The 12,341-nt window shown below is 36.6% G+C and overlaps 1 protein-coding gene across 2 annotated transcripts in view; it reads right to left on the bottom strand.

Moving 5' to 3' along the window:
• The window catches only part of gabrg2 (gamma-aminobutyric acid type A receptor subunit gamma2), a 43,133-nt gene that overhangs the window by 25,990 nt on the left and 4,802 nt on the right, over positions 1–12,341 (bottom strand). For both annotated transcript variants that reach the window (XM_082549435.1, XM_082549436.1), the window contains exons 2-5: positions 9,570–9,709; positions 5,176–5,243; positions 1,774–1,994; positions 495–577 (exon numbers count right to left, since the gene is read on the bottom strand). In XM_082549435.1, the coding sequence (XP_082405561.1) occupies positions 495–577; positions 1,774–1,994; positions 5,176–5,243; positions 9,570–9,709 (512 nt within the window). The remainder of the gene's footprint in view (positions 1–494; positions 578–1,773; positions 1,995–5,175; positions 5,244–9,569; positions 9,710–12,341) is intronic.

Genomic DNA, 12,341 nt, shown 5'->3' with positions numbered 1-12,341 from the left:
CTTTTTAAAATGTCTTTTAGAACAATACTGACAGGTTTCAGGAAAATAAATGAATAGTGCCTTTGGCTTGAATAAATAAATGCCTGAATGGTTTTTTGAATCTTGTTGTTCATTTATTCCACATTATAACACATTCATAAGGTTTCACTTGCTTTCAATTGAAAGGCTGTTGTTGCTTTTTACCAATCTTAGACCTAACCAGTTACATTAAAGCATACTTTACATATTCTACATCCATAATTCCTTTCCTATTTACATAAATACACACATGACTCATGTGCCTTCTTTTAGGTAACTGGAGTGCTCCCAATGAAAATCTTAAATGGTTCCAGCGTTAATTCCTTGATTTGGTCTGTTGGATAATCACTGCTTAAATTTAGTCTTTGCTCACATGTGACGTGTTTAGGGCCTTGCTGCGTTTGTGTGTGTTTGTTTGAGAAGACGAAGACAGGGAGGGGTAAATCAGTAGGGTTTCAGCATATGGTCAGACTTACAGCTTGAAAACTCCAGGGGGCACGAGTGTTCATCCATAGGGAAGTTGTTCAGTTTAAGCTGGCACTCGGCATCGATGGTCAACCTGCAGAGAGATGAAATTTAGCTCCATGAACACAAAAATGCAATATGTTGTACAATACTCTATATAAAACCAAATTTTTCAGTCTAATCACCAGGTCACCAGGGATGGGTTTTGTTTTATGTCATATTGTTCATTTCAGACGAAGTCTGGTACATTTTGGCATTATTGGTTTTATTTTGTTATGTGAAAATTCTACAAAAAGGGTAGCTCACACCAACCGCTAATCCTTATCATAAACGACACAAGAAATTATTAATTACAATTTCAAAATGTTTTATTTTTTTACAGCTACAGTTCTTTTTCACACCTGAGGAAGTTTGAAGGAGAAGTCATTAAACTTCCTCTTAATGAGAGAATAACCTTAAATGACTTTACCCATCCACGCACTCTCTATTGTCTTGTATCATTGTGCACCGAATCACAGCGGCCATCCTAATTAACAACCAGTGGTTAAGTTCTGAGTCCCCTAAATTAATGAAGTGGAGAGGCAGTGTTCTGCATAGGGAAACATCCATCACAGCTCGATTGAGTCCGGAAGACTTCACTTACTCTCTTATTATCACTACTGATGTATCGTGGTGTCAGTGCAAATATTTATTTTTGATCTATCAACCTATTTTACATATAGCATGTGTTAGTTTCATGGTTTTACAGTCAGAAACATTGTGAGTTATATGGTTTGAGACAAATTAAAGCAATTAAACTATTGAACGCTGATGTAAAATTAAAAGGCTTTTTTTAAGCTGCATGCCAAAGCAGGTGTTCCTCCATCTCAAAAGGCAATTTTCTGAATCATTCAACACAATGGATTTTTCTGTACATTAATTAATGTTAACCATAACAAGCAGGAAGCTAAAATTGGCGTGTCCAGGATAATCAGTGTAAAGATTACTTATGTAGAATGTCCTTACATGCAGGTTAAGGCCTCTGTGCATATTAGGAAGCTTAAAGGCAACATATGAAAATGAGAAATGAAAATAACAAAATACTAAGAGAACAAAATCCAAAATGCCAAAGACTCAGAATAATGAAACACTAAGTACAAATGATAAATAAATTATGAAATAATAGAAATAATTCAGTGTGATAAAATTAAGCTGGTGTCAGAGATTCCAAAATTCACTTTAATAAATCTGTCAGTTGTAGATGAATGAGAAACATGCAAATCAGAAGCTCCAGCATCACTGACGTTTTACCTCAGCGTGTAAAGTATTCTGCCGTCATTCCATATCCTGAGCATGCGATTGGGTGTGGTGATCCAGTGGGCATCGGCCTTCTTTGAGTTGCGAAAGAAAGTATCTGGGATCCATATTTTTCCAACCATGTTGCTGTTGAGACGTAGAACCTTCATTGTGCTGTTGAATTTTAATCTTCTGTCGTACCAGGTCTGAGCAAAAAAGATGTCGATGGTGTATTCCTAACGACACAAAACGCAGTTTCACTCAAACTGTCGTGTTCAGTTTTACTTCAGAAAAACTGAACATGCTTCACATTACACAACAGATAAAGGTCTGATAAAAGATTTCATCTAGCGCTGTCAACAACATGCAGCTTCAAACTGTGAGATGCTATAACACCAAATTAAAAATGTGGGCTCAAAGAGAACTTTTTTCTGTCTCGAGGGAACTTTTCTATGCCAGAGGAAACTTAACGCTGAAATGCATTTGCATACAATTTTCTTAAAGGAGATGGTGTCTTTTCAGGCCGGGAAGTGCTTTTGTCGCAGCTAAAGAGCACTGTTGAAAAAAGACCAGCTTGACGCCCTCAACCTGAAAATTAAATGTTCAACGGGGCAATTAATAACCCCCATTGTTCGACTGAAGTATTACCCGACCTTATAACCTGCTGCCTCGGCAGCACTTTGTCCTGGGCATTGACAAAACCTTCTGTGTCCTGTTCAGTGCGGTGACACTATGCCAGCTGTGTTGGAACATACGCACTATATGGAGGAAAGCATAGGCAATACACCTCTGGGAGAAGAAGAAGAGCAATAGGTGAAACGTGACAGGTGTAGCGTTAGGTGAAACATTAAATAGAGAGAAAGAGAGAGCTATCATTCTGTGTTATTTATTTTGTTATTTGGATAGGCTCAGCGCTGAGGTTCAAAGTGAAGTACAGCAGGAGAGAAAAAAATCTGGGGATTTGTGTGTAAGAGGCCATAGAGGCATTAACTTTCTGACAAAGCTTATCCCAACAATAAAGTCTAAATCCTTGCCAAAGAGTTCCAAATGAGATTTGAAAAACATTTTCACAAGGCAGAATTCCCATCCTTTCAGCAGCCCTTTTTATCACAAGGGACAGACAGACAGTACAAATACAATGATAAGAGAAAGGCTGAATGACTTAGGATCTTCGAGGATCTTCATCTGCGCCCCACTGAGCATGATAAACATAAATAGTCTGGGATCTTTCAAGGCTTGGGAACTTTTTATTCTTCTTAGTATTCAAACAGCTCTAAAAGCAGCTCAGAAATGTTCAGGTGCAGCGGCTACAAAGCAGCAATGTATCATTCATTCTTTTTATTTTTCAGACCTTGACCTCTTTCCATCTGTTATACTGTCCCTTATAACTTGTTACTTAGCCATCTTAGATTCCTACTGCATAAATAAGAAATCAAAACTGTATTCATGCCAAGATTCACACCCCCGTACAATCAGAGTACTCTGTGCTCCTCAGAAAAACTACCAACCTAACAACATTTGTCATGTTATAGTGTGAAATGACTGGCCCAAGCACATGTATTACATATGAATGCGAGGCAATCAGTCAACCTTTCATGTCAAAATGCCCTCTTCATAGAAGCACAGCCAGGCATGGTCGCAGACTTCCTAATGTGAGTATAAGCACACATTTTCTAACTGATACCATCATTGCATCTCTTCTTCCATCACTTTAGCCAGAGCGGAGTGGGTGTTTTAGCTACTTACCAAAATGGAATGGCATCACAGTGTAGAACAGATTGCTCATGTCATGAAATGATAACAAGGAGGATCAATCTCCTCCTTCTAGACCACGCTTCCCTACTTTGTTGTTACTTCTGCATTAAGGGGTCACCAATATGAATCAGTGAACATTCAGCATTTCAAACATTTTTTTTTCCACTCTAACTTCCTTCTAAGAATCCAGCAAAGGGATTTTTGGAAGTTGAGAAGCTCTCCCACACATGTTGGCTGACAGAAATGTGAAATTGTGTAAGAGTAATGCGTCTCATGTTGGACGGACTTGTCTTGGCAAGTAACAAAGTACTTAAAAAAAAACACAATTCTATTCGTTTTATTCTGTATTATCCTTAAATTCACATAAGATCATAAGAAAAATATCATTATAACACAAACACACACACACACAGTAAACAGTATCAAACTTTAAGGAAAAGCAATATAGCAACCCAGTATTATGACAAAATGTGTAATAGACACACACTGGTCCACCGTGTTCATTTCACGGTTTGCCTCTCCAAAATGTGAAATGGACACACGTGCACAAGTCGCATTACTGCATGCAGAAACTGCATTACCATCATGGGGAAATAATACATTTAAAGCCACAAAATCTGTAGTGAGTAAAAACATATGAAGTACATTCCAGGGTCCTTTAATCACCAGAATCGATTAAGCTAGGATAATGTCTGTTTAAACACTTTCCTGTGATTATTTTCATGTTGGCTTGAAATAAATTATCTTCTTCAGCTGCAACTTCTGCATGCATGTACATTTCACGTTTTGGAGAGGCAAAGTGTGAAATGGACACGGTGGGCCGACATGTCTATTACACGCTTTATTGTGATATCGGATTAAATAAAGGGCCACTGAAGATTAGTGTGAAGTCAATATCTCACCGAATGTGAAATATAGCCACAATCTTCCCCGCTGTTATAGGATTTATGACACTGAATAATGAACAGATTTTTTTTTTTTGAGAAAACATTATGATGTCCCAGTGTTTTAGAACTTTTGTATATAGCATAACAAACAAACAAACAAAAATACTGAACTGCATTAGAAACATTCATGAACTACTGCTATTGGTTAACAGAAATACATTTAGCAAAGCTACGGTATCATGGTTTTAGCAGCAATTCGTGATTCACAATCATAACAGATATGATAGAAATTTTTTTTAAAAAAGCCCTTGCCTTTAAACCAGACCCAAAGAAAATAACAAATTAAGTATATTTACTTGAACAAAACACAAAAAGCTTTGACAGTTGACTCAGATGCAATTCTTGGCATGTACAAATCCAGAATATGTCAGGATTTGCCAGTGCACACAGTCATATTCAAATATACTGCCGTGAGATCTGGCATGCATGCTGAGCAACACAAAATTGTTACCTGTTATAATGTTTTGTCTTATTTAGACATATGAGGTGTTCAACTGCAATATGTTAACTCTTTTGTATTTGCTTGATTAAATTTAAAATAAAAATATTTTATAACTCAATATTTCTTTATTTATTAATTTCTTACTATTAGAGATAAATAAAATGTACTTAATTTAATCATAATGCTAGACTACAATGACACTAAAGACTTACGCATACTAAAGCACTCTCTACCAGCTTCACAATAATTAACAATAAAAATGTATTCACTTACCATATTGATGGCATTCACTGGTCCAATGCTGTTGACAAACATGTCTGTGTGGATCACTGTTGGCTTGACTGCAATGAAGAACAGGAAAAAACATTTTAGAGGGTAAAAATTATCTTTCATATGGTAGCACAAAATTTTCCAGAAGGGTTAGATTGTTTTATATGTCACCATCAAAGGGAAAAAGAAGGCGACGATTCCCTTTGCTGTGAAAGTGTGAATAGAAAGTGTTTGGAAAATATCAGTGTTCAGTTAGATGGCAGTGAGAGGAGAAACATGAACATGTTGTTTAATTCACACCTGGAAAACAGGTCATCTACACAGTCAGCACCAAGTTTGTTGAAAATTGAATATTTTGATGTGGATCTTTGTCAGGCTTTGAATTTGCAACATCTTCTTCAAACCAATGGGAAAAAACAAACACCATGAGTACTCAATAATACATTATTTAAGGTAGATGATTCTATCCATCACAGAAGCTATGCAACATGCATCCAACCTTACATCAAAGTCTATGGGAAGAACTCAAAGAACCTATAAAACCTGAAGGTTTTGCAGGTTCCTTAGCTGACAACAAGGAGTTGAACCTAGATTATTTCAGTGTTATAAATGTTCAGACCTCCTTTCTTTAGACTAAGAATACATGGGCAACTTCCACATCAAACTGGTTTCTGAGAACCACACAATCATTCTCTATGTATTCACTGTTGATATCATTTTTCACAAAACAAATATTTTACATAATTTTACAATGAATGTTCAAAGTCTGATTTTTAATTAAGCATAATGCATTTCAAAGAAAACCTTTGCATGCACATGTTTTGCATGTATCTATCTTCTTTTGCACCTGCAGTTATACCACTTGTCCACCTTTTTATGTTTTACCATTGTGGCCTAATTGCCTTTCCTGGGTTAGCAAGTTAGGCAGCCAGGGACCAGACAAGAACGCTGGTGTCAAATGGACATTCATTCTCTGCTAGAGCCTCTGAGGTAGCCTGAATCAACTTGTACATGTTGCTATCTAATCTTCATGGATGACTGGCTGCTATGTCTTAGAGGACAGTCAGGTTAAAACTCAACCACCCTCAAGGTTTGATGTAGGAGCTTTAGTGAGTGTGAGAGAGAGACTGAGGAAGTGAGTGCAGGTTTGCATCCATTTCCCATGTCCCTCAAAGGCAAACATAAATGTGTGTTGCACTCCCACCCTACTGACATTGTTTGCACGCGAATGAACACAAACACATGCATGCAAAACAATGAGACACATATGCAATGGTCTCAAATATTGTTACCTGTAAATAAGTGGGGCGGGATATATCAATGAAATCATAAGGGACATATATAATCATAAATTAAAAAAAAACATCAAATTTTGGGACTAACAAAAAATATATTAGGACTGGGCAATATATCGAGTTTTTAAATATATCGATATATTTTTATACGAGATATGAGATGTGACAATATTGTTCATATCGATATAGTCTATGTCAGGTTATAATTATACTTGTGGAGCCGCGAGTTTGCCTCTCCTTCGTCCACTTTTGTAACTCCCCCTCCCCCATCGCTTCACCTGCAGGCAACAACAAGATCAGCTAATGAGCTAACAGCGCTCACGCGTTGACGCCATTCAGCCCCATGCACGAGGCTGCACGGCCTAAAATCCTTTCATTTTCCCAAAACTCGACAGTGCTCCTTATGTAGGAGTTCTGGTTGTGCTTACTGACTGCGAACCGCTTTTATGTGGTACAAGGCGCTCAGCAATCTGTCAAAAAATGTTTTAGTACGACTTTGGTAAGCTACGAAGCCGCACCGCTTGATGGATTGTTGGAGCATTACAGCTGCCGTAGTCAGGAGCCTCGTGGAGTACTACGTACTGTATTTCAACGTAATATTACCGTATTGTGTGTGTTTAAGGACCACAAATGGCACCTGTTCAGAGACGTGGTTACAAAGAGGATTTCAAACTCCAGGCTGTCAGTCACGCATTAGAAGTTGGGAACAGAGCAGCTGCAAAATCTGTCTTTGTTACTATGCTCAGCATCTTTTAATTTAGATTTTGATGTGAAAAGATCTGGGACACAGTGTGACTAAGAACTCTCTTTTTGTTTTTACTTTATGGCTTTAAAAAAACATCGTTTGTGTGTTTTGTTTTTCTCTTCTTTTTGTTTACTTATGTGAAGAAAAAGAACTTTAAGCAGATGGCGGTCATCCAGACTACTGTATATATGAGTCTAAGAACAAAGGATGCCATCAAATACTGTACATCTCATTTTATTTTTTGCATAACTTCAATAAACATCGAGATATATATCATATATCGCCATCCAGCTAAAGAATATTGAGATATGAATTTTGGGTGATATCGCCCAGTCCTAAAATATATCATTGATATGAAAAGAAATGTTTTATTGTCTTCCTAAAATTCAAAACTTCCTCCTAGTAACAATATAAAACAAGCCAATCCATCCACTACTCAGTTAGCTAACAAACTATTAATGGACATCACAAGCCATTTTAAAGCTTAAGCCTAACATCATCTAACTAAGTGTACAACAACTCTAAGTCCTTGCTTCTGTTCTCCATATTAGTGGATCTTTAAAAAACCCTGATCACCTCTAAGAGTCTTACAACATTTTTTCTGTCTCACAGTCCAATTGCTTCAATTCTTTATATACAATACACTCTAGTTCCATTAAAATTAAATCAGCATCACGATGGACTTCCGGTGGAAGCTATGGCACAATCAGCAATTAATCTAAATCCACAACTTTGAGAGCTCTGAGAAGTGGAGTAGAAACTTCACTTTGCCTTGGTATGACTGGTTGGTTGTTGGCTCAGATGACAGTACAGCCAGTTAATTATATCCCCTGTGTAGATGTGTAACTTGGTGGCAGCTGGAAGACTAGCGCTGAGAGAGCAAGATCACAGAACATTTGAAGATGATGGCTAAGACTGTGGCAGTCAGCCGCCCAGCTAAGCAGCGGCTCTCTTGGTTGCAGCTTCACCTCAAAGCACATCTAAGCTGCTCTTCAATTTATAGCACAGACCCACTTTCAAAGTATCAAGAATAATGACCATCCCTCATAAAACCTGTCACTTTATAGGTGGTATTAAATATACTGTAAAATACGTATAATAATGTACATCGTATACAGGAAAACATGAATACAGACTAATGTAAAGGATTTGTTGCTGATGCTACATCAACATTACTCTGCTACATTCATGCGCAGAGTAAATGTATCATTTAGGTCAATTCATTAGTCATGCTTAATAAAGTTATGATTGAAATTAGGTCAAAATCTTTCTGGTGCTGTATTCCATCTGTCACAATGGACTATGGCCTTTTGTTGCAACAAAATTGCTTAATGATGGTATAAGCTTTCACAAAGCAGAGAAGTAAGTAGTAAAGGATTTTTATAAACTATCCTTGTCATTTTTTGCCTGAATACAGCACTGGACAGTGCCAAATGTGTATGAATATTATAGTGGGTGAGCAAGCAAATTTTTATAGTACCATGTAGACTGGTGCAGCTTTATTATTTGACACTATGTCACTTCAACACTATTTCTGACTTTAACTGAGTTTCCCAGGAAACCACTGACACATTAATCGAGTATTCAAAGATACTGAGTATCTCCCTTATCTGGTCTTGCAGATGGACGTGATAGGCTTCTGCAGACAAGGAGTCCTGCTCAGCTGTCTGTCAGACTCCAGAGAGTAAGATAGCTGTCTACAGGCTTGCAGGATGGTGACAGTTTCCCTGACCGTACTGCATGCATGTGCATTTTTTAAGAGAAGTAAGGGTCTCGGAAAAAAAAGACAGCTGGTATAAAGCTTCAACAGTGTTTTTTCACAATTTCTAAAGACTACTGAAATTTTAAGACTATGGCGAGGAAGTTTTACTTTCATTATCTATTTATTATGTTTGAAATGGCTGTGCTTTTTATGAGTGAACCAGAAAATGAATGCTTTGTTTTACTGAAAATTGACTTAATAATTATAACTACATCTAAATCTATTTTTTTTTATTATGAATTATGTATTCAATGATTCATAAGGCTAATTCTGTTGTTAAACAGAGGTTATAAGTGTGTTTGTCTGGTTTGTGTTTAGTACACTGCCAGCTGCTTCATTTAAAGGTCTTTGTTTCTGGATTGTTAATGAAACTTTGTGCAACCACTCTTACAAATCTAGACCTGGTTCAGTAGGTTATACATTTCGGTCTACAGTAACATCAGTGTAACACAAGTCACTTTTATTATAACTCTTAACCCAAAACCTAAGCCTAAGTACTGTTGACTCGTTGTTGAATAGCTCTAATTACAAATTTTGCCAGATATCTTTATGATTCTGTGACTAAACATATTATCTGTGAAAAATCAGCGCCCACCTCCGATGTCAGGTCTGAGTTTGTTGTCATATCCATCTAGTAGGCTGTTTAGGATGTGTGTGACATCACTCTCATACACTTTGGGAGTCAGCACCCACGTCTTGTTAGACACCTCATCATCGTCATCACTCTGGACGGAGCTGCAAGGGAGAGAGTAAAAAAATGCATATAATCAGCAAATTCTTTTGAAGGGATACAAAGTAGATTCTTTCCCAGTGGTTTCCCATGTGGGTTTTTTTTTAAAGCAGAAATCTTTAGGTGAGAAAGACAGAAAGAGAAAGGTATTTTAAAGATTAAAGGATTGATTTAATATTTTTTTTTCGTTCCTGGTATTTTTTGTGTAACAAAGTACTTGCATAGTTAAATAAAAGAACAAATACAAGGCGTGTCCTCCGTGTAGGCAAATGCCTCATTTCTTAAACTTTCATGACATTCAGTTTCATTTGTTCTCACTGTAAAATCTGTTAGCTCACTTACTATTTGGAAAAACATATTTCTATAGACATATATTTTCAATACCCTTATGAGATATTTTGAATATATTTGATATTTTAAGGCAGTTTTTGATGAGCAGCCTGCCGGTATTTACAGTTCAATCATTTGATGCATTTAGATCAGATAACTCGGAGTACAAACAGACTGCTTGCTTTCTGATATCTGATGTGAAAAGAATTGAATTTGTATGAACGCATTCATAAATGCAGATCTGCTTTTGCCATAATTTTGCTGTTCTCAGTCTTGTTGGAAAAAAATATTAATTGTGACCTCAAGATGAAGCGAGGGTCATACAGATATGTGCAGCTAAGATAATATATAAAAGTATATGACAGCTACAATCCCGTGTGGCACTGGCTTTAATCATTTATTTAGTCTTCCTGGAAGCCTTGTTCACACTCTGTCCCTATCAAGACATGATGTTCATGTTTAAAATATTGCAGTTTGATAGTTAGCAACCTTGTTAGTATTAGTAATACCAACGATAATACCATCTGCAAAATATTTTCTTTTTAAATGTAAGTACGTGTAAGATTTGTGTGTGCTTTTGCTGTATTTTTTTCCAGTAACAGCTAAAACTCTCCTTTAATTTTCAGGTCAGTGATTCTATAGAAACAATGAATAAATTCAAACAAGGGAATCTGTCAGAAAAGCTGGTTTTAAGGAGCCCAAATATATGTGAGGACAGGACATTTTTCCAGAGTTTACTTTCTCACCTCAGACTTATCACATATATCACATATACCACCACACTTGAGCTGTAAATGCTTTCCCTTCTATCCAACACCAAAGTATGATCCTGGTAAATTATATTACTAAAACAAAAGCAGTCTTAATGTAATATAAAAGGGACAATTAATGAGCTTACAACATCCTATACTTCAAAAGACCTTTCATTAACACGCATTTTTAAAATAAAAGATAAGATTTTTACTGCCAGTGGGCAAGATGAAGATATGTAAGTAACATACAGAGAAGAACAGAGAAGAACAGAGAAGAGGGATGTTGGTGAAAGAGATCACAGGGCAGATTTATAGGCATACAAGCACAAGCTAAATTTGCACTACATCTTTTCATTCAATTTGTGTGAGCACAATCTGTATGTAATTAGTGTGTGATTTACCAAGACAGCAGTTCATTATGCAATCAGTGGTTGGACTGCCCTCCAGAAGGTTTTTGTTCATGAAGGAAAAGAATACATAAAGAAATGCAGTTTGGTGGTCAGGTTTTCCTGAGATTAGCAGGCCAATAAGAATGTCAATGAAGATCTGTGTAAATACTGCAGCAAAACTATACAAAAACCTTTTAGCTTCTCTACAAATACATACTTGACCTATATCATATTAGGTGTTCAAAAGGGTCCCAAAGAAACATATATAATCTGCTTTAAAGCCGAGTGCTTTGAAAATAAGCACACAAAAACATTTTGGTCTAAAATTGATTTCAGACAATTTTTTTGCCTTCAGCCTATTCTGTTTTTATGTGTGTCTTTTAATGATGTTTTACTGGTCTTATGTCTAAATAATTTATTTTTATGTCTGAATATTTATCAACACTTCCTTTTATATATACATACTGATTTAGTAAAAAAAAAACAGGGAGTTTCAGATAAGAAAGTAGATGAGAAGATACCTAAATGGTTGGACACTTCCTCTCTTGGCTCTAATCCTCATACCATCACAGATCAGGATCACTTGGGCACCTCTAGCAACAGCTGGATTAGATCAAGGAGATGGTCAACAGACCAGAAAAGCAACCTTGAAATATTTGTGAGCTTTCAACGAGGCTTTAGATGGGGAGATGTCTGAATAAAATAGTAAAGAATGAGAAAGAATGAAAAAAACATGGTAAAACACAAGGGTAGAAGCACTGATAGCTTTCTTGTGTTCTTCAGTTGGGTGTGACTAATGTTTTGAACAGCAGTCCTCCTACATTAGATACCATTAAGAGCCATATATTACCAAAACAAAAGAATGGGATATCTACCATAGATAGATAGATAGATAGATAGATAGATAGATAGATAGATAGATAGATAGATAGATAGATAGATAGAGTATGCAGTTTTTCAGATTGCTGCAATTTAATCATCTGTATTCATCTCACAGAATATCTCTGTGTATATGGAAATGTTCCAAATATGAGTAGATCAAAGGAAGAGCCATGTGTTCCTCACTACAGGCAGATCTAAGGGTTTGCCTATTAATTCTGTACCTGAAGGTCCACAGAGAGCCCCGTGTTAGTGCCTGCACATGCATGCTGCATGTGTATATCTGG

Source organism: Aulonocara stuartgranti (assembly GCF_965226115.1).
Source record: "Aulonocara stuartgranti genome assembly, chromosome: 10".
Classification (NCBI taxonomy): Eukaryota; Metazoa; Chordata; class Actinopteri; order Cichliformes; family Cichlidae; genus Aulonocara; species Aulonocara stuartgranti.
This window is presented reverse-complemented; position numbering and strand designations above follow the sequence as displayed.